General features: G+C 52.9%; 1 protein-coding gene across 1 annotated transcript in view; it reads right to left on the bottom strand.

Moving 5' to 3' along the window:
- Positions 1-149: 149 nt before the first annotated feature.
- The window catches only part of TNRC6C (trinucleotide repeat containing adaptor 6C), a 99,666-nt gene continuing 74,662 nt past the window's right edge, over positions 150-25,153 (bottom strand). The window contains 11 exon segments of the mRNA XM_043585685.1: positions 150-3,166; positions 7,834-7,973; positions 8,450-8,520; positions 9,253-9,447; positions 11,385-11,501; positions 13,719-13,862; positions 14,291-14,482; positions 16,320-16,487; positions 19,625-19,856; positions 20,089-20,172; positions 23,527-23,646. Coding sequence (XP_043441620.1) covers positions 2,806-3,166; positions 7,834-7,973; positions 8,450-8,520; positions 9,253-9,447; positions 11,385-11,501; positions 13,719-13,862; positions 14,291-14,482; positions 16,320-16,487; positions 19,625-19,856; positions 20,089-20,172; positions 23,527-23,646 — 1,824 coding nt within the window. The 3' untranslated portion in view covers positions 150-2,805.

The following is a 25,153-nucleotide window of genomic DNA, read 5'->3' as shown; positions in this document are numbered from 1 at the left end:
CAGCCGGCATCCGGAGCTCCGTCTCCTTATTCGCGTCGGCTCGGAGGCCATCAGAGAGGGGCGCGCTCTCTCCCCCAGCACATACAAAGTGAAAATCGAGGATACCTGTCCTTGGGAAAACAAAAACAAAAACAAAAACAAAAACCACATTTATTTGAACAGCCAAGAAAAAAATTGCAATTTATTAAGATTCAACAAAGCGTTGTCCTTTTGAAAGCAACTCTCGGTGCGTGTTCTTTAACGATCACATTCTATGAGGAAAAAACATTAAAAGCCACAAACTTGTTTTTTAATCTCAGAGTTACAGACATCTTTAATTCAAAAGAAAAGGTCAAAAAAAATTAACAAAAAACAAAAACAAACAAATAAAGCGTCTTCACTTCCATCCCCAATTTTAAAAACTCCGCTTTTCTACAACCCGATGCTAGGCGGCAGCACGGCCCGCTGTCTGGACGCACACGCATGCACGCACGCGCGCTCGCACATATATTTGCCGTACACGCGTAAGTAGGTGTACGCCAAATACATAGGACGCAGGTAACGGCAATGAGATGCACTTACTCTGAGGAAGGTTTGTGTAGCTAAATACACGACTAAACTTCAGAAAACAAGTCTTGAACCCGGTTTGTGCATAGTTCATGATCCTCTATAAAACCAGCTTTTGTCGATCTGCAATTTTGCAGGACTTTCTCTTTTTTTTTTTAAATTTTTTGTTTTTTTTTTTTTGTTTTTTGTTTTTTGTTCTTTTTTTGTTTTGTTTTGTTTTGATAAAACCATTAAAAAGCTAATTAAAAAAAATGTAATGCACAAGTTTCCTGATCAAGCAGGCAGGGAGCACAATGTTCATATATTTTTAAAACATACTTGAGGGTATGTTACTCCATTGTCTTTCTTTCTTGCAAAACAATCAAAACATTGATCATTTTTAAAACATAAAGCAATTTTTAATATATAAAGCACTCTTCAAACATCTATTTCTTTTGAGTCCGTTATTTGGTAAATATGTAACTGCTACACATTAGAGATTAGGTATTTTTCTTCTTTGTGGTTTTTTTTTTTTTTCCTTTTTTCTTTTTTTTTCTTTCTTTTTATTTTTTTTGTTTGTTTTTTAATAACATCTTCAGTGCTAGGAGTCGGGTTACAAAATACATGAAATGGTGTGGAGCTGCCCCTCGGGAACCCTGGCTTTCCTGAGAGCGCGTCCACATGTGCAAGACAGTGACCACAACGTCTCGTCACCTCGACGAAGGGGACACTCGACAGTCCACAACGATGGCCGGAGGGAAGCGACGACACTTGTTCAATCCCAGAGCTCTGAAGTAGCGAATCTGCATTCGGAAAATAGGTTTCTTTACCACGGAAGTCTCTTTTTTTTCTTTTTTTCTTTTTTTTTTTTAAATTCCTTTTTAAAATTTTTTTTTTTTTTTTTTTTTTTTTTTTTAATTTTAAAGTCTGAAGGAGAAAAAAGGGTCTGTAAACAGGTGGGAGCCCTGAGCACGGGCCCCTCCGAAAGCGGTCACCACCCAGGTCCAAGTGCTTGGCCCCGCTCCTCGTGCGGGGCCGGTGGCTCTCACCAGTATCTATGGCCACGGTCCAGCACCAGCTGTTTTCTCTTTCGCTTTATATTCCAAATGGAAACATGGTGCAATACTCTGGTAATAATTCTCTTGCATTAGTCCACAATAAAAAGCTGCTAAAGGTAGGTATACATATTATTTATCCAGAGATATACACTGTAATTTTTAAACGCAGTAACAGAGTCCTTGAGTAAACATTTACACGTGAATTGTCACCGGCCCTGTCCTATGAATTCTCTTTAACGTATAGGATTAGCGAAAGGAAGAGCAGGGACACTCAGTGCAAAGTTAGAAGCTAATAATAGTAACAAACGTTGGACCAATGCGCCAAAAAAAAAAAAAAAAAAAAAAGCATATACTGAATAAAAGGGAAAACCCACAGTTAAATCCTCACACGCTTAACACACAAACACAGAGGGGTGCGCACACGCGCGCACGCACACACACGCGCACACACGCACATAGGCTGTGAACTCAGAAATGTTTCCTGGAGCCTGTCTCCGCGCACTGGTGTCAGCTTGGGAGTGCGGAACTGGACGCGGCGAGCGCACGCGTCTCCTTGTTGGCCTGCTGGATTCAAGTATTTGCATGTTCGATATGTCTTTTTTTTTTTTTTAACTTTTAAAAAATATTTTTTGGGATTAAAAAAAATGACGGGAAAAAGTAACGAAACAAGGGTAATGTGCATAGGCGGGCCCGTGGGAGCGGAGGGCAGAGCGCAGGCGGCCGCGTGGAGCCCGCGCTCTGTGCCCAGGGAGGGACACCAGCCGCCCTGACTGCGGGCCGCCTCTGGTAATGTGCATAATCGTCACAGGCTCGTTTCACATAGGCTTTCTCGTCTCCCTCCCTCCCGCCCCCCTTGATAAAATAACCCTTTCCAGCCCACGATCTGAAAAGTGCCCTTCATGATAGAACTAGTCTAAGCAGCTTTTATACTTAAAAAATCAAAATGACGACACACCATACGAACATAAGACGACACAAAATAAAAAGCTATGAGGAACATCCTGTCATTAGCGTGTGACACTGACCAAGCGCAGCCCGCACCGTCCTGTGGACAGTTCGCAAGGACCGCGGCGGACATGCGTCCCCGGTACTGGACGGAGGTACTCAAGGGCTGCCGGGCTGCTCCGGGCCAAGCGGGGTCCTCAGCGCCGCCCGGACTGGAAAGGGTCAGCCTTCTCATCCCAGCGCTGCTGATTGTGGTGCCCGTGGGGTCCTCTCGGTCCTAGATGGATTCCCCACTGAGAAGGTCGCCGGGCAGCAGGGTGTTCAGCGGGGTGGGGCTTCCGATCACCCTGCCGTCGTCACTGCTGGGAGGGCCCCAGAGGCTGCTTGAGTACTGGGGGACCCCGCCCCACAGCAGGTCGCTGCTCCCTTTGCCGGCCAGACACGGGGCGCTCCAGTGGCCGGTGTCGCTCCGCACCAGGCCGTGGGAGCCGCCCGAGGCGCCCAGCCGCGCCTGGCCGGCCCCGGTGCCCGACTGCCAGCCGGAGGTGGACGGCACCGCCTGGCCTTGGGCCAGGAAACGATTTACCTCTTCTTCGCCGGCAAACTCGGCCAGGATGGTAGTGTTTCCCAGAACACACCTGAAAGGGCAGGACGGCAACAAAATTAAGAGCTGGTCTTTGGGGAAGATACAAAACTTGACAGAGCTTCAGCCGGACGAAGAAACAGAACCGCAAAGACTCAAGTCCGCAAGATCAGAAAGGAAAGAGGAGACACGACGACTGATACCACAGAAACACACGGGATCGGGAGAGACTCCTAGGAACGATCCCATGCCGACAAGCCGGGGACAGCCTAGAAGAGACGGACAAATCCCTAGCAGGACTGACTCGCGAGGAAACAGAAAGTCTCAACAGACCGATAATGAGCAAGGAGACTGAATCAGTGACCAGAGACCTCCCAGGACAGAAAAGCCCGGGACCACGACATGGCTTTCCTGGGGATTTCTACCTAGAATTCAACAGCGATCCTTCTCAAACGCCTTCAGAAAAACCGAGAGAAGGGGACGCTCCCACCCTCGTTTCATGAGGCCCGTGTCATCTTGACACCAAAACCAGACCAGGATGCGAGAAACTACAGAACAGTATTCCTGATGAACACAGACGTAAACGTTCTCAACACGGTATTAGGAGACTGAATTCAACAGCACATTAAAAGGATCATACATCGTGATTAAGTAGGATTTATCCCGGAGAGGCAACGACGGTTCGACACCCGCAGATCAACAAGTGTGATACGTCACGTTGACGGAGTCAAAGTTCAAAATCCGAACGTCTCAGCAGATGCAGAAATGGCATCTGACCAAACACAGTGACCTTTCACGACAAAGACCCTCCACGACAGGGGACAGAAGGGGCACGCCTCCGGGTAATAAAGGCCACCCACACAAGACAGACACACGGCCCATATACTCAGCGCTGAGAGGCCGGAAGCATCTTCTCTAAGACCAGGAACAAAACAAGGATGCCTGTTCTTCTCAACATAGGACTGGAGTCTCGGCCAGAGTAATCGGGCAAGACCAAGAAGTAAAAGGCATCCAAACTGGCATGGAAGGGATAGAAGTGGCATTAATTGCAGATGACGTGATCTTACGTAGAGAAAACTCTAAAGGCTCAACCCAAAGCCTACTGATGAATTCAGTAAAGTTGCAGGATACACAACCAACATACAGAAAACAAGTGCATTCATACACACTAAAAGTGAAACACCTGGAAGGGAAATAAAAAACCTCATTTGCACCAGCATCAAAAGCAACAAAACACTTAGGAGTAAATTGACGCAAGCAAGCGAACACTTTTCGTGCAATGAAAACGAAAATAATTTTAAGTAAAGAAACCGAAGAAGGTACAAATGGAAGGACGTCCTGTGTTCGTTCACGCATCAGAAGAATCAACACTATTAAAAGTCCAGACGACTCGACGCCATCTATACCTTCAGTGTAGTCCCTATAAAAACCCCAGTGGCATTCTTCATGGAAATCTGTATGGAACCACGGAAGACTCCAAGTGGCCAAAGCGATTCTGAGAAAGAGTAACACAGCAGGAGGCATCACACTTGCTGATTCCAAACCAGACCACAAAGCTACGGTATTCAAAATCAGTATGGTGACAAAACCAAAACGATCAACAACAACAACAACAACAACAACAACGACCCAGACAGACACAGACACACAGACCCGTGGGACAGAACAGAAAGCCAGAAATAGATCCCCACGTAGACAATCGATTAGTATTTGGCCAGGGCATCAAGAGTACTCAGTGGGGAAAGGGGAAAGGACAGTCTCTTCAACAAATGTGCTGGAAAAACTGGAAAACACGTGCGGAACAATGAAAAGTGGACGCCTATCTCACGCCACTCACAAAAATTAACTTGAAATGGATTCAAGACCTAAACGTAAGATTCTGGAACTGTAAAACTCCTGGGAGAACACACAGGGAAAAAGCTCCTTGACGTTGGTCTTGGCGATGATTTTTTTTTTTTAATTTTAGAGAGAGTGAGCAAGAGCAAGGTTGCAAGCAGGGGAGAGGAGCAGAGAGAGCGGGCGAGAGAATCCCAAGAAGGCTCTGTGCTGTCAGTGCAGAGCTGGACACGGGGCTCGAGGCCACAAACTGTGAGATCACGACCTGAGCCGAAATCAAGAGTCAGACGCTCAACCAAGTGAGCCACCCAGGCGCCCCCCTGGCAGTGATTTTTTGATATGACACTAAAAGCGCATGGGTGCCGGCTAGCTCAGTCGGTGGAGTGTGCGACTCTTGATCTCAAGGTTGTGAGTCTGAGCCCCACGTTGGGTATAGAGATTACTTAAATAAACACAACTTAAAAAAAAAAGCACAAGCAATAAAGAAAAAAGTGAATAAGCAGGACTGCATCAAACTAAAAATCTTCTGTACAGCAAAGGAAACTGTCAATCTAATGAAAAGACACTCTACGGAATGGAGAAAAATATTCACGAAAATATTCACATCACTCATCATCAGGGAAATGCAAATCAAAGCCCAATGAGAAATCACCTCACATCTGTCGGAATGGCTGTCCTCAAAGAGACAAGAGGTAACAACCGTTGGTAAGGATGCTGGGAATAGGGAGCCCTTCTGTACTGCTGGGGGAATGTGAGTTAGTCCAGCCGCTAGAGAGGTTTCTCAGAAAGTTAAAGACGGAAGAATCGTACGATCCAGCAATCTCACTTCTGGCCACATATCCGAAGGAAAGCATTCCTGCAGTGTTGTCCAAAGTAACCAAGACATGGAAAGAACCTGAGTGCCTGTCAATGGACGAACGGATCGAGATGGTTTACAGCCCCTGCCCCCAACCACGGAACGTCACTCAGCTGTGGGAAAGAAGACCCCGCCATTTGTGACAAACACGCACGGACGCTGGTGGCCTTAAGCTAAGGGAGGGAAGTCAGGGAAAGACAAATCCCGCGTGGTCTCGCTTGGGTGCGGAGTCTAAAAGATCCACGCTTGCAGACACAGAGAGTAGACAGGTGGTCGCCAAGGGCTGGGAAGTGGGGTGGCGTTGGCACAGGGGTACGGCCTTCCGGTTAGAAGAGGAGTGAGTCCTGAGGACCTGACACCGCGCGCCGACGGCAGCTGGCAACACTCTACACGGCAGAGCTGCTAAGAGGGCAGACCTGCAGCGTGCTCGCGACAAACACCAAACGGTAATTCTGGGCCAGCGGAGGCGTGAGCTATGCTGCGCAGCGATCACACCCGTGCAGGATACAAACGCGTTAAAGGCACACGTGCACACCTTAAACGGACGCAACGCCGTGTGCCAACTGGAGCTCGAAAAAGCCACCAAAACCCTCAAAACAAACAGCAAGAAGGAGCAGGACAGCAGTCATGTGAGTGGACCCCGCGCCTTCCTGTGCCCACCTCCCTGGCTTCCTGGGCTGCTTTCACGGAAAAAGCGCAGCTGGGGGCGTCACAGGTCACCCGGAAAGAGCCCACAGCTCGCGTTTTGCTTCTGCTGTTTCCAACCCCAGATTACGAGCTGCTTTCCTCAGCTGACACTTTTAGCAGCGATACTGTGTCGGTAACAGCATATTCTTCAGGAGGTACGTGAAGGTGCCCCTCAACTTGGGCATCATCTAGAATCTGTTAACTTACATCCTGGGCTAAAAATGGGAACGACTAATTTCCGGGCCCTGCAGCTCCAGTGACCGAGCAGGTCCATTCACACATCTTATCAGGAGCATCCTGTAATTGGGGGAGGGAGGTGGCTGCTAGCATGTGTCACCTGCCTGGGGCTACCCGGTGGGGACAGCGGTTTCCTTCTGTGTCCTACGTGCTCTCTCTTGGGGGGGAGGGGCTTTCCCTCATGGAGGGTGTGGCCACAGCAACCCCGCAGCAGAAGGAGATGTGTCATAGGACACCTGCTAGGGCCTGGCCCTCCAAATTCCTATGTTGGAGCCCTGACCCCCAGCACCTTGGCTAGGCCTGTATTGGGAGATGGGACTTGCAAGTGGGGATGAGGGGAGCCTGGGTGGCTCAATCGGCTAAGCGTCCGACCACGGCTCAGGTCATGACCTCGCAGTCTGTGGGTTCGGGCTCTGTGCTGACAGGTTACAGCCTGGAGCCTGCTTCGAATTCCGTGTCTCCCTCTCTCTCTGCTCCTCCCCCGCTCATGCTCTGTCTCTCTCTCTCTCTCATTCAAAAATAAAGACACTGAAGATAAAATTAAAAGAAAAAAATAAAGTGGGGATGAAAATGGAGCCTAGGGGCGCCTGGGTGGCGCAGTCGGTTAAGCGTCCGACTTCAGCCAGGTCACGATCTCGCGGTCCGTGAGTTCGAGCCCCGCGTCAGGCTCTGGGCTGATGGCTCAGAGCCTGGAGCCTGTTTCCGATTCTGTGTCCCCCCCTCTCTCTCTGCCCTTCCCCCGTTCATGCTCTGTGTCTCTCTGTCCCCCCAAAAATAAATAAACGTTGAAAAAAAAAATTAAAAAAAAAAAAAAAAAAAAAAAAAGAAAATGGGGCCTAATCCACTACGACTGTGTCCTTCTAAGAACGGGCAATCAGGACACACACGCTCAGACTCAGAGGCGTCTGCAGGCCGAAGAGAGATGCCTTGGAAGGAACGGAGCCTGCGACACCTTCCTGAGGTGTGGGTGCTCCGCAAAACTGGGGCGATCGACGTCTGTGCCCACGTGCTTTGTCACAGCAGCCCCAGACACACCTACGACCCCCAAACCCAGCGCTGCCGGGGCCGCAGCCACTGGGCAGCCGAGCGGCGGCCGAGAGACGTACATGTGCAGGGACTTCTGGGCCTTGGCGGCTTCCTCCTTGGAGCTGTAGCGGACCACGGCGTTGCCTTGGGTCAGGTTCAGGTGGAATGTGACGAGAGGCCCGTGCTGCAAACACAGCGTCCGTAGGGTAGAGCCATCGATCTGATTGAGGAAGCAAAGGGGGCAGTAACGAGCTTCCTGGGGCTTCTTCCGTGACATTCTTCAAAGGAAATGTACGTCACCCTGTGTACTAAACACTGGGCGAATGTCTGTCCTATACGACTTTATGCTTTTACCTTTTATGCCTTGTAACTTACCATGTAATCTTCAATGTAAGTTAAGTAAATCAGGAGAAAGAAAAGACCCCATTTTGGTTCTGGCCTCCCCGCCCACCCCCAGCCAGGGCACATCGCACAGAGCCCGTGGTCCTGGTGGCCTTGTGGCCCCTGACCCCAGAAAAGGCGAGCACAGGACAAATCGCTCTCGAGGGGCTGTAATTAAAGGCAAGCAACTGTCTAAAGGGTAGAGTCCTTAAGCCTAAAAAATACGCAATTCACCAGGAACACGAGGGCCCCCGGCACAGAGACCGGCAGGCGGCGGGGTCCCCGCACGGTGACCCCCACGGCAGGCGCCTGTACCTGGGGCGTGAGGTTGCGGAGAACGAGCCAGCTGCTTGTCCTTCCTGAGGTGTCGGTGCTCCACGCGGAACCTGCGCGAGCCAGGGAAGAGCAGTCAGCACGGCCTCCGGAGGCTTCTCATCTCGCCAACACTTGGTGGCCCAGAGCGCCGCCGCGTGCTCTAAGCCTTTCTCAACCTTTGAAAACCCACGCCGTCGTTTTGCTTTGAGGAACCCAAGCCCACGATCCCTGCAGACTCCTGGGGGCAGGTGTGACGAGGGACTCCTCCTCGGCCCCCATGCTGCTTGGAATCAACGCCCTGAAATCCCCCTTGTTAGTACCGCAGACCCACCGGGCTGCTCTCAAGGGGCCGACAGCCATTGCCAAACTATCTGCGGTGGGTTCTGATCTCAGCTTCTTAAACTCCCAGTGCACGCGTTTCTCCCATCCGCACAGCTGGTGGAGGGCACATCAGGATACAGGAGCCGCCTCACGCTGGGGGCCATCTGCCCCAGAGAAATATTGTGGAGACGCAAATGTGCAAGTGGCAACGGAGCCCCTTGTGCACGAACGGGCTTCCTCCCCGGGCCCAGCGAGGCCCCTCGAGGGGCGCCGTGACCGCCGGGGCCCAGACACGCCCCAAAAGTCTGGGGCGCCTCCTCCGCAGCCCGCCCTGGGACCTGGGGGGGCGGGGTCACAGCAGTCCCTGTGAAGGGGTCCCGGGACAACGCGACAGGCACGTTCCCTGAAGGGTAAGTGGAGCAGGTGCACAGCCCCCGTGCTCCCCCACCCCCACCCCCCTTGCAGAGAGGACGGATTCGTACCCGAGGAGTAAGAGCTGGTCCAGCCGAGGGGGCTGGCTCCCCAGGTGGAGGAAGGCTTGGGATTGGTTAACCCTGGAGGCGGCCTCGTGGGTGCAGTAGTGTTTCTGGGCACCTTCCACAGTTCGTGAGACAGAGAGGCTTGCGTGTGGGAGGCAGGGCCAGAGGACCACGTCGATTTAATGTCTGACAGTTTACCTAGAAAGGCAGAGAGACGGAGCACAGGCGTTCTTGAGACAGAAGAAAAGTCACCGTAGGGTGTGGGGCACCGCACGAAGTGCTCTCTGGTGCCGGCAGAAGCATCATGAGCAAGGAACAGCAAGTCAAGGCACCCCCACCCGAGAACCACGGGGTGTGCTCGCTCTTGAATCTCTGCCCGGAAACACAGGCGGCCTGCGCCCAGCAGAGACCCTGCCGGTTCTTACACTAATTCGCCAAATGTGCCAGAACCAGATCTGCCACCAAAAAATGGCATTTTTGTAGTTCAATGCTAAAGCTAATTTACCAACATATTCCACTGGGACGAGCTCGTTAACGTAACAAACTAATTGAGGTCAAAAGCCTAACCTGTAGATCCTTCAAGCTATGTCTTTAGGCATCAGCCCCTTTCCAGGGCTCTGCCCTGACCGCCCACAGCTTCGAGACCCGCTGGCGGGGCCGCATTGCGCACACGGATGCTTGTGGCCCCCCCCCCCGTGCTGGTGGCCGAGTGTTCGGCATCTTGGAACCTCGGCCGGGGGAAGGGTGTTTTAAGGCTCTTTGGGAGAAAAAAACCAAACTGGCAATGACTCCCGGCCCCAGCTTCTCCCGCACCCAGGGCTCGGCTGCGATGTGCGGACAGCCGGACGAGGGCCGGGCCTGCCTCACTCGCCCAGTGTGGCAAGGACAGGAAGTGCTGGTGGCAGAGTCGTCGTGGTCCCTGGACAGCATGGCAGTGACCAGGCCGATATGGACTGTGTGTGCAGCTCCCCTCCACCCCTGCCTACTGGCATTGACTGTGACTTCAAGCAAGCAAACAAACAAACAAACAAACAAACGCTAACCTTAGCAAAGGTGTCCTTGACGAGAAAAACCAAAGTGCCCTAAAAACTGCCTCATACAGGGAAAATGATTTGATTCTGCCCCTTTTCTTCAGCTAAATGATTTTGGAAGCATTAAAGGTCTACACACATCTCTGTAAACGTCAGAAAGAATAAGCATGAGAAGGAAGAGGGTAATCCAGACGCTTTTCAATAAGACGCTGAACTGTATGCTGAATCACTGTATTGTGCACCGGGAACTAAGAGCAGACTGTACGTTTGTTACACTGGGATTAAAATTAAAAAAATAAACAAACAGACTTCGGAGTGAGAGGGAAAAATGCTACATGATATCAAAACTACTTTTTTCCTCAGGTACGAGTACTAAAAAGAATTCCTATGGCGCTGGTTTAAGTAAGTTTAACTAAGTCTGGACGACAAGGTTTCAAGGAATACAGAACTGTACTTGAAGACGCTTATAAGCAATAAACCTTCCTTATGCAAGTTTTCTATTTACAACCCCGATACACATTCCGTGAGCGTGTGTACCCACGTCTCGTTATAGCCTTGTCTTAAAGTTTTCAGATACAAATTCTTCTGAGGTTTTTATGACAGACAATTCTCCATTCTCCTGTAAGCCTAGAAGAAAACTGCTCACTTCAAAGACGTAAGCGTCTAGGGTAACAGAGAAATAAATAATCCAGGCGCTGCACTTATCCGAGTGACCGGAAGCAGCCGCACTTTATGGGACCCGCTCTCGTCTCCTCCATCCGTGATGGCAAAGGTAACGGCAAAGTCTGAGCAGCTGCGCCTGTGTGTCCCTGATCCCCGCGCACCCCCTGTCCTGTAGCTGCGGGGGAGGGAGGGTGGAGGTACATTCAGGGGACAGGTGTGCTGCGTCCCACAACCACGTGCCCTTTGCGACAAGCCCGCAGAGGCAATGTTCCCATGCCCACCGCACACGGAAGGGGGCGGAGGTGCCCGGGCCCCGCCTTCCCCGCCTTTGGCCACACCCCAGGGCGTGCCCGGGGGTGTCTGGAGCCAGCGGGCAGACGGCAGGGACAGCAGGACCAGCCGGTGCCGCCTGGGGAGAGCCTGGGGAGAGCGGGCGCGTACCTGCAATGCTAGGCGCCGGCGCGATGCTGCTGAAGGAGCGACCGTAGCCGGAGGCACTGAGCGGCCAGGCACTCGAGGAAGGCAGCGCGGCACTCTGAGATGACGGTGGGGAGGACCCTGCAGGAGCAGAGGAGGTGCTAAGAGGGTGCCTAGCGGTGTGACAGCGCTAGCAACCAGGAGGGGATCTCCCAAGGGGGCTTTGGCGGGAGGCTGACAGCGTGAGCGACACGCGGCCAGGACCGCGGCCAGGGCAGGCCGCCGACGCTCGCCCCCCACGTGGGGTCCCACAGCCACGCGGAGAGGCCGGGGCGCTCCGGAGGGTACGCGGGGCGTCAGGGCCCGAGAGAAGGGCATCACCAGCAGGGTGTCGAGAACGGCGCCCTGCGTGGGAAGGGGTCACACTGATTCCCCCCCAAGTAGGAGAAAACGAACAGTACGGGCAGTCTCCAGCTGTTCACACCTCAAACAATACCCACAAAACTAAGAAAACCCTCCAAGTTCTTGGTTATCCATTTGGCCATTAAAGACCAGCGCTCCGCTCCGACTCCAAATGTCTCCATGTGTCTTCTGGCTCCCGTCCGTGCCGCTCCCGCTCCCGCTCCCGCTCCCTCATGACACGGGGGCGTGTGGTGGAGAGCCGTGTGGGGAGCTGGAGGGCTGGGTGCCCTTGTGTGACAATACCTGCTCGAGCACCGAGCATCACGGGGCGGGGGGACATGAGCACAATCGGCTTGTCACATTTCCTTCCGCAGGCTGACCTTCCCGGGGCGGGGCCCCACCTGGGCGGTGGCGGTGGTGGCTGAACTAGCTCAGCAGGTCCGGCCCTGGCAGTCCCCCCTGCGGCAGACTGTGCAAACCATTTACATACAGAGGAGTTCTGTAGGTTCCCTTCTCCCAAAGAGCAAACCACCAGGGGCTCAGGAGCAGGGGAGAGGGTCCTCTGGCGCGTGCAGGGGGAGCCTGGCGGGAGCTGCCTGAGACTCGAAACGTCCACTGACCACGCCCTGAAGTCACCCCCCGAAGTCACATCACGGGAAGCTCCGAGGTGCCCAGGTTGGACGGCTGCCTGATTCTTTATCCCGGAGTTGGAGGTTCGGTTTTCTCATCTTATCCTGATGCCGACACTTCTGAGGCTTCTAGATTTTCCTCTGTCTGCCTCCGCCTCAGCCACTCTGGACTGGAGGACGGCTGCTTAGCCCCGTCCTCAGAATTTACCTACTTCTGCAGGGCACCTTTGTCACGTCACACTCCTGTGTCGCCCGCGGTGCTCCAAGGGCCATTCAGCGGCCAATGGACCACTGGGGGACCCACGGGGCACTGGCCGAAGCTCTGTGCTACACCAAGCCACCTCGACTCCTTCTGAGGTCTTTCAGTACCTGGGTCAGTGCTCCCTCTTCACACCTGCCACGAGCCTCAAAATACACTGATGGCCGCTCCTGCTCAGACACAGCCCTGCCGCACACTCAGGGTGACGAGCTGTGAGAGCAGAGTCTGACTTCCGGCTTGTGCCTCTCTCCGTCCCCTGCCGTCTCACACAGGCTCCATTTCGTGTCCCCTGTACCACTCCTCTGTCCCCGACGGCAGGGTCTAAGCAGAAGCTGCATCGAGGCGCGAGGGATGCACAGCCCTGAACAGCGGGATCTGAACTTCTGCTGGTTTTCTACCCAAACCACAGAAACGCCTAGAAGCCCGTCACTTTAAGGAACCGCTGAAAAGAACTGCACCTCTCCCACAGTCTCACCCACAGCAGGAAAACTGAATTAATGTTCTGGGAACGACCCGAGGGGCCTCATTGGGGACGAGCACCCACGGCAGCCCAGCTATTCCCACACACCATTCTGACGGTGACGCCACGACTTCACCGGAGCTGCGCCGTCTGCCCTTGTCGGCGCCACGCCCGGAAGCTACACTTACGATTTGAACTTCACAGCCAGCTCCTCACTTCCTCCTGCTGGATCCTAACGTCTGACACAGGGCGTGCCAAAATCCAGCATCCTGAGTTCTGCTGGGAACATGGTGCTGGGGGGCGGGTTTTAGTCTTTTTACCAGACTTCGTGGAAGGAAGTGGACGGAGATAGGGCAGTAAGGGGTCAATTCACCTGCAGTTTAAATAGATCCTAAGTGGGAACTTTTTCACTAAAAGGCTTAATCCTTAATATCGGCATTTCGCGACATAGTGCTCTAAAACGGTGCGTTAATAAATCCAGCGAGCCCACTTGGTCGAAATCAGGCTCCATTTTCACCTTCAGCACTACCTCTGGGTGGGGAGAAGTGCACATAAACGCGTCTCCCAGCGTCCCTGCCTCACGGCCCGCACGGCACCCGACACCTCACCTCCACTCTTGAGGAGGTAGCGGTTGACGTCCTGTATGGTGGTATTGATGGTGGGCCCGGTGGGGACACTTCCAGGAGTGACGTCGGGGTCGTTCTCAGGGTCTATGTTCTGAAGTCCTTTCCACGGGACTCCAGGATGGAATTCTGGAAAATGCCAGACGGAATGGAAATCAAGACACGTGAGAATCACAGCACCTTCACGTCACCTCACGAGAATTTATGCAAATTCTTATAATCTATGAGTCAAAACAGGAGACACATCCTAGACTTTCTTTCAGGGAATCATCAATCCTCGGGAACCAGCTAGAAGCAGGTACCGTAGCTGCCCCGTTCAGAGAGCGTTCGGAAGGTGTAAAGTCTAGCAACCGTTTGACCAGACGCAACCCAACGCCCATCCTCCTTCCACTGAACTAAGGGGCTTCAGGATCTGGATTTCCAGGGAAAAGCCAAAGCAGGAGCTCACGCCTCCAGGACTCTCAGCTCAGATCCCGGCTTCTCCGGGGCGGAATCGCTCTCCCGGGGCTTGGCGCAGTTCTGCTCTGCCACTGCACGCAGGTCTCGTGCGCTCTTACCTGGGGGCCAGTTGATGCTGGAGCCATTCGAGATTTTATCACCGTCAGATTTGGCACGTGACCAGCTATGGGGAACAGCTACCGGAGGACTGGCTGGTGACTCACTGTTCTGGATTAAATCGTACCGGCCATAGGAGTCGTCAATGGAGGACTTAGCTGGAGGCCCGATGCTCAGGCCTCCAGGGATAGCACCTGTGAGGACAGCGGGAGGCAAAGAGCCCAGTGAACAGGGCGTTCTTGGGCCTCTGAGCCCTCGCGGCTGGGCGCCGGGCTCTGTCCCTTTCAGAGGTACAGGAACAAGCACACTCGATTTGTCCAGCGCTCTCTAAGGATAAGTGACTGTTTCAGTTAGTGCGTCTGTGAAAGACTGAAATTGTTTTGTTTTTTTAAAGATTTTACTTTATAATTATCATTTAAAAAATTTATTTTATTTTACTTAGTTTTGAGAGAGCGCAAGACGGGGAGGGACAAAAAGAGACAGGGACAGAAGATAGATCTGAAGCGGGCTCTGCGCTGACAGCAGCGAGCCCAACGTGGGGCTTGAACTCCTGAACCAGGAGATCACGACCTGAGCTGACGTTGGATGCTCAACCGACTGCGCCACACAGGTGCCCCTAAAGATTTTAAGTAATCTCTACATCCACCGTGGGGCTTGAAGCCACAACCCTGAGATCAAGAGCTGTAGGCTCCAGGGGCGCCTGGGTGGCTCAGTGGGTTAAGCATCAGACTCCGGCTCAGGTCATGATCTCGCGGTTTGGGAGTTTGGAGCCCCGCATTGGGCTCTGTGCTGACAGCTCAGAGCCTGGAGCCTGCTTCGGATCCCGTGTCTTTGTCTCTCTCTTCCCCTCCCCCACTTGTGCTCTGTCTCTCTATCAAAAATAAATAAATGTAAAAAAAAAAAAAATTAAGAGTTGTAGGCTCCATCAACTGAGCCAGCCAGGTGCCCCCAGACCGAAATTCTTTATAAAAAATTTTTTTTTTTTTTTTTTAAATTTTTTTTTTTCAACGTTTATTTATTTTTGGGACAGAGAGAGGCAGAGCATGAACGGGGTAGGGGCAGAGAGAGAGGGAGACACAGAATCGGAAACTGGCTCCAGGCTCTGAGCCATCAGCCCAGAGCCTGACGCGGGGCTCGAACTCCCGGACCGCGAGATCGTGACCTGGCTGAAGTCGGACGCTTAACCGACTGCGCCACCCAGGCGCCCCTATAAAAAAATTTTTTATAAATGTTTATTCCTGGGGCGCCTGGGTGGCTCAGTCGGTTGAGCATCCGACTTCAGCTCAGGTCACGATCTCGCGGTCCGTGAGTTCGAGCCCTGCGTCAGGCTCTGGGCTGATGGCTCAGAGCCTGGAGCCTGTTTCTGATTCTGTGTCTCCCTCTCTCTCTGCCCCTCCCCCGTTCATGCTCTGTCTCTCTCTGTCTCAAAAATAAATAAATGTAAAAAAAAAAAATTAAAAAAAAAGTTTATTCCTTTTTTGAGAGAGAGAGAGAAGGAGAGAGAGAGAGCAAGCAGGGGAGGGGCAGAGAGACAGAGGGAGACACAGAACCCAAAGGAACTGTCCACACAGAGCCTGATGTGGGGCTCGAACTCTCAAACCGTAAGATCATAACCTGAGCCGAAGTCGGACGCTTCACCGACTGAGCCACCCAGGCGCCCCAAGACCGAAATTCTTTAAGAACCATGAAGTTTGTCAAGTTGGAAGTCTACTGTGTTTTATTTTATTGAAAAAAATTTTTCTCGGTAGACAGACAAGTTTTCTTCCTGAAGGATACAGATAAAAATAAACAAATATTTAGGCTACGGTCCGTGTTCTCACTGCTCTGGGGCATCTTCAACACCTGGGTTTGCGGCGAGCGGGTGGCGGTTGGGGTTTCAGGAGGCCTGACTGCAGACCGGCTGGGGTCTTACGCACCCACGGACAGAGTATTCCGTTCTAAAGGAATTCTCAGGAAAGAGCTGCAGCGTGAGGTAGAAAACAAGCACGCTCTGCAACCGGACAGCCGGCGGGGGCACCGGCTCGGACGTACCATGCTTGCTGGGGTTCTGGTCGAGGGGAGGAGCAGCACCGGGCAGGTTGTCCATCGGGTTGGGGTGTGTCCACTGAGGGAGGCGGGACTGGGACTGAGACGGGTCCTTCACTGACAAACCGCCAGTCATGTCCATGCTGCTGACATTCATGTTTGGGTTCAGTCCAGCTAAAAATAAAAACGCTGTTAGGATGTGCCTGCTCTTCCTCCAAATGTCACTACCTTCTAACGCTCTCTTGGAGAACCCATCCGAGTCTCAACTCGTAGCCAAATACTTCAACTTTTAATGCTGGTGGAGAGAAAAGCTATTTGTCTTTCTAACAACATCTATTTCCAGGAACATTATTCCTGACTTAAGGTGAACTGGAAACGAATAGTCTCTGATTAAGTAAGACCAATGACTCTTTCTACTTTGCTCACTTCAGAGCTGAACCTGGTCCTGGAGCTCCTCAGAGCCCACTGAGAGACAGGACGCGTCCAGACGATTAGGACAATCTTAGGGAAGCTCCCCGGATCAGGACAGCTCTTTCGGAGTTCTAGACGGGGCTCTAAAGGACCACCTAAACAAGGCTGGTAGGGGTGATTCAATTGCACTTTTAGTGACCTTGCTCTACAAAAGTCTGCCCTTCAGGAGTTTAGGAATTAAATACCGAACTCCCTTTAAGGACCTGGCCTGTTTGAGAGTGTGGGGCCGCCACGTGCCCCCAGCCGGAAAGGCATGCCGATTCTGGGTTTTTCCATAGAGCTAAAAGCACGTGCGGTCGGATGTGGCCACGCTGTGCCAGGTTAATAAAGAGAGGGGAGGAGGATGGCAACGGGGCCGCAGTGAAGAGCCCCCGATGGGGACACCAGTTATGGGCTGGACTGAATGCACGGCTGGGAGAGGACAGCCAACGGAAGCACATCCCAGTACGTACAGACTGTTTCCTTCCCAGACCAGGCAGAAGTGAACCTTGACTCTCAAGCAAGGTATCGAATGCTTCTAGTTTTAACTTGAGATCAGCGTCTGCAAACTCACATGCCTACGGGAGCCAGGTGGGTGTGAGGCAGGCCTGCCGGGGAGGGTGACGAACCCTACAGGGCTCGTCCCGCCTAAAGTGCCTGCCGCTGCTGCCAGCCAGTGGTAGCCATGGGGCGGGCAGACCCAGTGGAGCCACTTGAAGAGAAGCCAGAAGTCACCTTTATTTAAAAACCTCCAATTTTGAAATTTTGGCAATTAACACACACACACGCACACACTTCGTGGATGGAACAAAACCCCTGTGTGCGTCAGAGGCTGCTGGAAGGCCACCTTCACTTCGCACAGATCTAGTCGGCTGAGGGGATGCCCGCTCACTCGTGGACGCCCCACAAGTCAGCATGACCGCCCGGGACGCGCCCTTTCCTCATCACTCAAGTCCCCGCCCTCTGAGACCCAGGCTGAGACCCTGCTCCGGTCTCTCCTTCCCCACGAGGTGAGCACGTGCCCTCCCTCCTCCGAAGCGCCGTCCGGGAAGGTTAGTTTTTGTTACTCTATGCCCCATCTTCCCGTGTGGACGACAGATTCCGGCAGTCAGCAAACACTGGAGCAAGGAGACGCTGTGGATGGGGGAAGGAAGGTGGATGGAAATACAACCGCTGAAGAAAAACGCCAAGAACCAACCGGACAGGCAATTTTATACAATATCATCGAAATCACTTTTCATCTCATTTTGAAGATTCACTGTACTAATTCTTTCATTTGCCCTGAGAAAGAACCTGTAAGAGTGAAGACTGACGTACTTTGTTCCCCAAAAAGAAGATCAGGAGGCCACATGGACACTAGGAGGCGGAAGCTGAAGCATTCTGGGATACCAGACAGAGTGGAGTTCGGTTGTGAAATAACAGTTCCTGAACCAGACGTGCCTCTGTCCAGCTCACATTCCAGACGGGCCTGTTGCATGCTGGGCACTGTCCTGAGAACTTCATGTATTAACTCACTTAATCTTTAAAGGACCTCAGGAGGGAAGTATCCCTACTTTATTTTTTTAAAGTTGATTTTTGAGGGAGAGCAGGGGTGTGCAGCTGTGTGCTGGGGGTGAGGAGTGGAGGAAAAGGATCTTTTTTTTTTTTTTAAGTTTACTTATTTATTTTGAGAGAGAGAGCGTGGGAGGGGCAGAGAGAGAGAGACAGAGAGAGAGAGAGAGAGAATCCCAAGGAAGCTCCACACTGTCAGCGCAGAGCCCGACGTGGGGCTGGATCTCACAAACCGTGAGATCATGACCTGAGCCGAAATCAGGGGTTGGACACTTAACCGACTGAGTCATCCAGGCGCCCCCATATCCCCCACTTTAGATGAGGAGCTGAGGCAGAGAGCAGTCGGGCAAGCCACACAAGAAGCGCTGAGCCAGCCCTGGTGGTGGGTGGGCCAGCTCCCGGGCCAGGCCTCGGCTACCAGACTACCCAGCTCCGTGCGATAAAGGGCCGTGAGCGAGGGACAGTGAGGAAGGGGTGGAATGATCACAGTGGGCATTCATCAGTTTCATATTAAGGACGCACCACACCGATCGTGTGTCAAGTGGACAGCGCTCACACGATCGGGATTTATGGCTCTTTTCAGAGTAGTGTCATGGAAAGGGACATCATCGGCCGGGAGCAAATCCAGTATCATGAACTGGCTTTTGCTCGTTTGGATGTGTATTTCCTGGGTTACTGATTCCCTTTGTCCTGTAGCCTCAGACTAACAGCCACCTGACAGACCAACCTGAGAGCTTTCACCAGTTTCTGGCTTCTTCTAGCAAACGTTTCTCGCGCCATCAATTTACGGACAGATGCCTCCCCGCGACATTTCCTCGGTACGGCCTCCGGTTACGTGACCTGTGCCCCCTGGCTAGCTTGTGAGACCCGGAGGGCGGCCCCTGCCTTCTGTTCACCTGTGGGTTTCACGAGCACGCCTCCTGCAGGCGAACGGGTCAACACATGCATGGTGATTGGGTGGATGACACGAACCCCTTTCTACACCACAGGATGTGTAGGGACAACCGTGGCTTTCCAAGAAGTGCCCGATCTGTAAAAACCTAAACGCCTTCACTGGCAAAACTGTTAGAAACTCACCCTGCGGTTAGGGTGGAGGATGGCGGCTGCTAAAGAGGAGGAAACCGGGGATAGAACTGGCTCGACAGCGGAAGTGCAGGAATTCTGGGGCTTCCACTGGGACGGCCTTCAAAGATTTTAGGCTTAAAGGTATCCGTGGCCGCGGCGAGACCTTGCTCTGCGGCACAGCCAGCGCCGCTCCCCCACCGAGCGGGCCCGGGACCCGGCGCCGAGCGGCCACGCGGGGGACTCACCGAGAGGGTAGGGAGCAAAGGTGCCGGGTGAAGACTGCGGCTCTTTGGTCTGCAGGTCAGGCAGGCCGGGGGCCTGGGGGTGAGGGGGGAAGCTGTCCATGGCCGATTTGCCTGCAGAGGGGTGCAGAGACAGGTGCGGCGGGGGCGGCGGCGGCTTCACGAGCAGGGCCTGGGCCAGCTGGCGCTGGTGCTGCTGGATCTGCTGTTGCAGGTTAGTGATTGTGCGCGCGACCTGGTGGCAGAGACGCGAATTCGAAGGGGTCCCCAGGTGGCGCCCCTCGCTCGTCCGCAGACCCGGGGCGTCCGGTCTCCTCCTCCCAAACCCAGGGGACCGCGGCACCGCTAACAGGGGCGGCCTGGCGGGCGGAAAGTCAACGACAGTGGAACGGCCGGCCGCCTGGCGTCTTCCGATCGGGGAAGACGGGAGCCCGCGAGTCCGGCCGTGCCCTCCGGGTGGCACCTACTTGCTGTTCCTGTTGTCTCACGGGTCCGGAAACGCTGCGCTGAGCCTGTAGCATCTGCTGCTGGATTTGTAAACGTTGGTATGCCTGTCGAGAGAACACAGTTAAGATCCTATAAGAAAGTCGTTGACAGGCGGTTCCGCCGTTGCGTATTAGTTTAAAAGAAAGGGCAGAAAGCGGCCAAGATTCTTGGTCCCCTGACCGTGCTGTGGTTTAAGCCTCCTGTGAGGCAGAGCGTTTTTAATGTTTATTTATTTTTGAGACAGGGAGAGACAGATCATGAATGGGGGAGGGTTAGAGAGAGGGAGACACAGAATCTGAAGCAGGCTCCAGGCTCTGAGCTGTCAGCACAGAGCCCGATGCGAGACTTGAACTCACGGACCATGAGATCATGACCTGAGCCGAAGTCGGCCGCTTAACAGACTGAGCCACCCAGGCGCCCCGAGGCAGAGCGTTTTTAAAAGGAGAAATGTCTTCCCCAAATCCTTCCAGTGCGTGGAGTTTTACAAAGTACTTCAGCCAGTACTCACCCCCCACCCCCCGTCCCTGTGTAGTGTAGACAGTGAGGTCTGTCTGCAAATGGTTTTTAGTTCATGAAGAGACCAAAATTCTTGTTTCTTTATTTATTTTGAGAGACAAGGAGAGAGAAGGGGAGGGGCAGAGAGAGGGAGAGGGAGAATCCCAAGCAGGCTCTGCACTGTCAGCCCGGGGCCCGACATAGGGCTTGGAACTCACGAAACCTGAGATCATGACCTGAGCTGAAATCAAGAGTCAGACACTCAACTGACCGAGCCACCCAGGTGCCCCAAGATCAAAATTCTTCTGCTTGAGTCCTACCAACTAAAAATAAAAACAAATGATGGCAAGATGAAAAACTAGGGGTGTCTGGGTGGCTCAGGCTGAGCACTGACAATGCAGGTCCTGCCTGGGAGTCTCTCCCCCCACCCCCTCCTCTGGCCCTCCCCCACTTGCACACGCACATGCTCTCTCTCTCTCTCTCTCTCTTTCAAAAACAAATAAATTTGAAAAATATTTAGAAGTGCCTCCTTAATCTGTGAATTATAGAGAAATAAAATACTTCACTGAAGTGAATCCGTAAAGGCCCTAAAAATGTCAGAGTGCACCAAAACTTTTTAACGATTATTTTGAAAAAAAAAAAAAAAAAAAGAAAAAAAAACTAAATGGGGACCTGGGTGGCTCAGTTGGTTAAGCGCCGACTCCGGCTCCGGTCGTGATCTCACGGTTCAGGAGTTCAAGCCCCGCGTCGGGCTCTGTGCTGATGGCTCGGAGCCTGGAGCCTGCTTCCGATTCTGTGTCTCCCTCTCTGTCTGCCCCTCCCCCACTCACGCTCCATCTCTCAAAAATAAATAAACTTTAGGGGCGTCTGGGTGGCTCAGTCGGTTGGGCGTCCGACTTCGGCTCGGGTCACGATCTCGCGGTCCGTGAGTTCGAGCCCCGCGTCGGGCTCTGGGCTGATGGCTCAGAGCCTGGAGCCTGCTTCCAATTCTGTGTCTCCCTCTCTCTCTGCCCCTCCCGCACTCACGCTCCGTCTCTCAAAAATAAACTTTAAAAAAATTAGTAAAAAAAAAAAAATTAAAAACAGCATGCTTGGTTTTAAAACAGAATACATGAAACGTAATTCAAGATTTTCCTGCAGTTTCCGCCATCTTCCCATGCTCTCACGGCAGTGTGAGTGAATGTCCTGGCAGATGCTCTCGAGAGCACAAACGACGTCGGAAAGAGAGGCAAACACCTAGCTTAGCAGGCTAGGCCCTGCTCCAAAGTCACCGTGTGGTGTGTGACTGCGATGACGAAGCACGGTGACGGCGGCCAATTTGAAATCACCGATGCTCACAGAGTGGGGAAAAGTGCTGTGAGCCTCCCGGGCGGAGCGACCAGCACCAGACGTGATGCACAGTGCGGACATCTAGAAAGATGGCCAAGCAATCTGCTCCCGTCCTGCCGTTTGGTGTCACGGTGCCGACCGCCTCAGCGGGCATCGTGGACCAGAGAGAAGCAAGGTGAAAACGCACCAGAGGGAAGATCCCGGGATTCTGTTTCTAGAGATGTGACACATACGTGTAAATAAAATGCCTCCATGGGAAAAAAGAAAAGATTCTCTTGAGGTCTTTCACACCGTAAGGGGCAATAAAAATGACTGTATGAATAAGAGACTCTAGAACATCAGTACGATAATCAGATACGTCTCATGTCAGAATACAGCCACGTCTTCAGTGTTGCCAAGGAGCATAACGCGATTTTCCTCTATAGCAAGAGTTCTAAATAATATGCTTTTTATGTGTGTGCCTGATTTTTATGGCTGTTTCCTTCTCCGTCATCTGAGGTCAGCTTGGTAGTAAAAGCACTAATCCTGTGCGCTTGAGCCACCCACCCTCGGTGCCTTCGGGTCCTGGGAAGCCTCACCCCCATGCCGCAAGGTGCCCCCGTTTCCCATTTTAAGGACAAAGAAACTGTCTCTGAGAGTCTGTCACGGTCACGACCCCCCTTCCAGAGTTCTGTGTCCTCCCCGACACCACGATTTGTCTCGGGGCACTTGTCTCCTCCCATCCCATGCTGCTTCTTACAGGGAAGTCAACACTCAAACTGGCTAGATGGGAGTCTAACAGAGAGTAAAGGCTTAGGGCTGAGGGGGCCCAGGGCTCTCCTGTGAGGAAAGGTTTCGCATCAATGCTTTTGTCTATCGGAGGCCTTTTTTCCTTCCCTCGTGATTCCTGGTCATTTTCTAGGAGATGAAGCTGTTGGACGAGACTTCTAAATAAACCAGGTGTCAACATATCAAAGAAAGAAAGAACACACTTGGTCTTTGGACATATACAAATGCAGTATGCCTTCATACATGACACGTGACCTGGCGTTTTATAGTAAAAGTAGAAAGACTGTTGACAATTAAAAATTTAAGACATGTTGAACTGTAAAGCCTTCCAGAATTATTAGGCTACGTCAACCTTTCTCAACAGGGGTTTCGAGAGAGAATTAAATCCTAATCTCCAAGGCATTCTACTGTATGTCATGAAGTAACTTCTCTTTTATGCTTCCAAAAGAGTATTCGCGTATACCATCCTGAAGAATTTAGAAAATCGTCAAGCGTTTCTTGTGTTCTGTGGTCCAGACGGGAAACTCTGGATGAGAAAAGCTAGCTGACACCCCAAGTTAGAGGGCATGCCTGACAGTAAGATCTGGATGACTCCGTGAAGGGACCAGGGAATTTACAAAGCTAAGGAACAACACCCGTAAGTGAAAAACTTCTCATCTTTTTAGTAGTCCGCAAATTTTAGGAGGGTCTCAATGGGCTTCCCTGACAAGGAGAAAGCGTTGAACCAACTACCTGCACGGGTCAGGGTGCGTGGCTGGCAGAGATACATGAATGTCGGGGGCGCACGCTTCCTTAGTTCTAGGAGCTGAACGGATCTGTCCACTCACCAGCTGCAGCTGATAGAGCTGGTTCAACATCGTCATATGCTGAGGATTGATCGGCGAGGTCAATAGTGCAGGGTTGAGACCAATGTTTTTTGCTGCAAACTGCAAAAGCTGTGCTTGAACCTGTTGGACACAAAGGATGGCGTCAGGTGCCTGCGCAGGTGGTCTCTCAAGATGCAGACTGGCTAATTAATGACACTTGTCTCAGGGATGAACTCCAAAGCCATTGACAAACCCCCGGACGTTTTGCCGTTGCAGTTAACGTGCTTCTGTGGGAAAGACGCACGGGAGGCAGGCAGGCAAAGAAGAGAAAGCCTTCCTCCTCCAAACGCCGCGGTCACGAGTGGAGCTGCTCAGGCTCCGGGGGACCCCCTTGCAAACGGATCTCACGTCCTGTCACCACGATTGAAGGACTGGAGACCGTGGATGTGGGATCTCAGAGAAGTCACACCCACTGGCGGGCACCGCGCCACCCCGCGGGAGGGTCTCATCGCAGGATGGGCTCTGGAAGTGGTCCACCCCGGCTCTGCCGGCCTGAGCCTGGACCGTCAATCCACCCTTCTCAACGGGACGGGCACCTCCGCGGCTGGGAACCAGGTGGGGCCCGGCACTGGGGATCTCAGTGTTTTGCCACTAGGCGGCGTGTATGGGCACGGGGGGGGGGGGGCGGGGGCGGTGACACGCGCTTGGCCGAGTGTGGGAAGCCTGCTGCCCGCCACCCGGGCCCAGGTGGGGCTGTGGGGCTCCCTGCTGTCGGGAGGGGCCGTGGCAGAGCCGCCCCACAGCCCTGAGCCGCCGCCTCCTGCACGGCCGCCCGAGAGAAGCGGACGCCTGTCTGGCCTGAGCTTCTGCCCTCTGGGGTCTCTGTCAGAGCCGTTCACCCCGTGTCCTGATTAATGAATTTAACTGTTACTCGACCTGCATTTCAGCCATCTCGGCTCAGGGCACAAACGTGGGTCCAATTACTTGTGGGGAAGTAATTACTTCCAGCTAATTCTATAACTTATTATCAGTCTCTGTTATTGAATATTTTCACACGGAAAAAGACCGAAACATTGTAACGAAAAATTCGGTGCAAAGAGTAAGATTATGGGATGTTACTCAGTAAGTAAACAACGTTAAAACGAAAGGATCCATATGCTTTTGAGCTACACGAAGCAGTAACAATCTCCTCCTGATTCTGCTTGACTTCTTTTTTTATGCTTAAGGACTCTCTGTGGACCAGCCTGGTCTAACACGAAGTAACGGACTTAACTAAGACGTCTGTGACGTATACGGGCTGACACACGATCCCGTTCAGTCGGCCACTAAAGCATTACTCGGTCCTTGACTGCTCCCACGTGGCCCCTCACGTCCTAAGCCAAGTGCCAGCTCGTCACCTTCCTCTCCCAGCTAGGACAGTGCATCGGGCTCGTCTGAGCGGCTGTCAAGAGCAGGACACGAATGGCAGCCTGGTAGCGCGGGAGGCGCCTTTCCAGCCGGCACGACAGGACGACCCCCGCTCGGCGCTTCCGGTGGCCACGCCGGTGACCCTGGCAGCCTCCCGTCGGGCGGGCGGGGGTGAGCCCGCCCTCACTCTACAGCGGTGACATGGCTATGGCCCAGGCGTGCGTGCGTGCGTGCGTGCGTG

Source organism: Prionailurus bengalensis, chromosome E1 (genome assembly GCF_016509475.1).
Source record: "Prionailurus bengalensis isolate Pbe53 chromosome E1, Fcat_Pben_1.1_paternal_pri, whole genome shotgun sequence".
Lineage (NCBI taxonomy): Eukaryota > Metazoa > Chordata > Mammalia > Carnivora > Felidae > Prionailurus > Prionailurus bengalensis.
The sequence above is the reverse complement of the archived record's forward strand: the minus strand, read 5'-3'. Positions and strand labels throughout refer to the sequence as shown.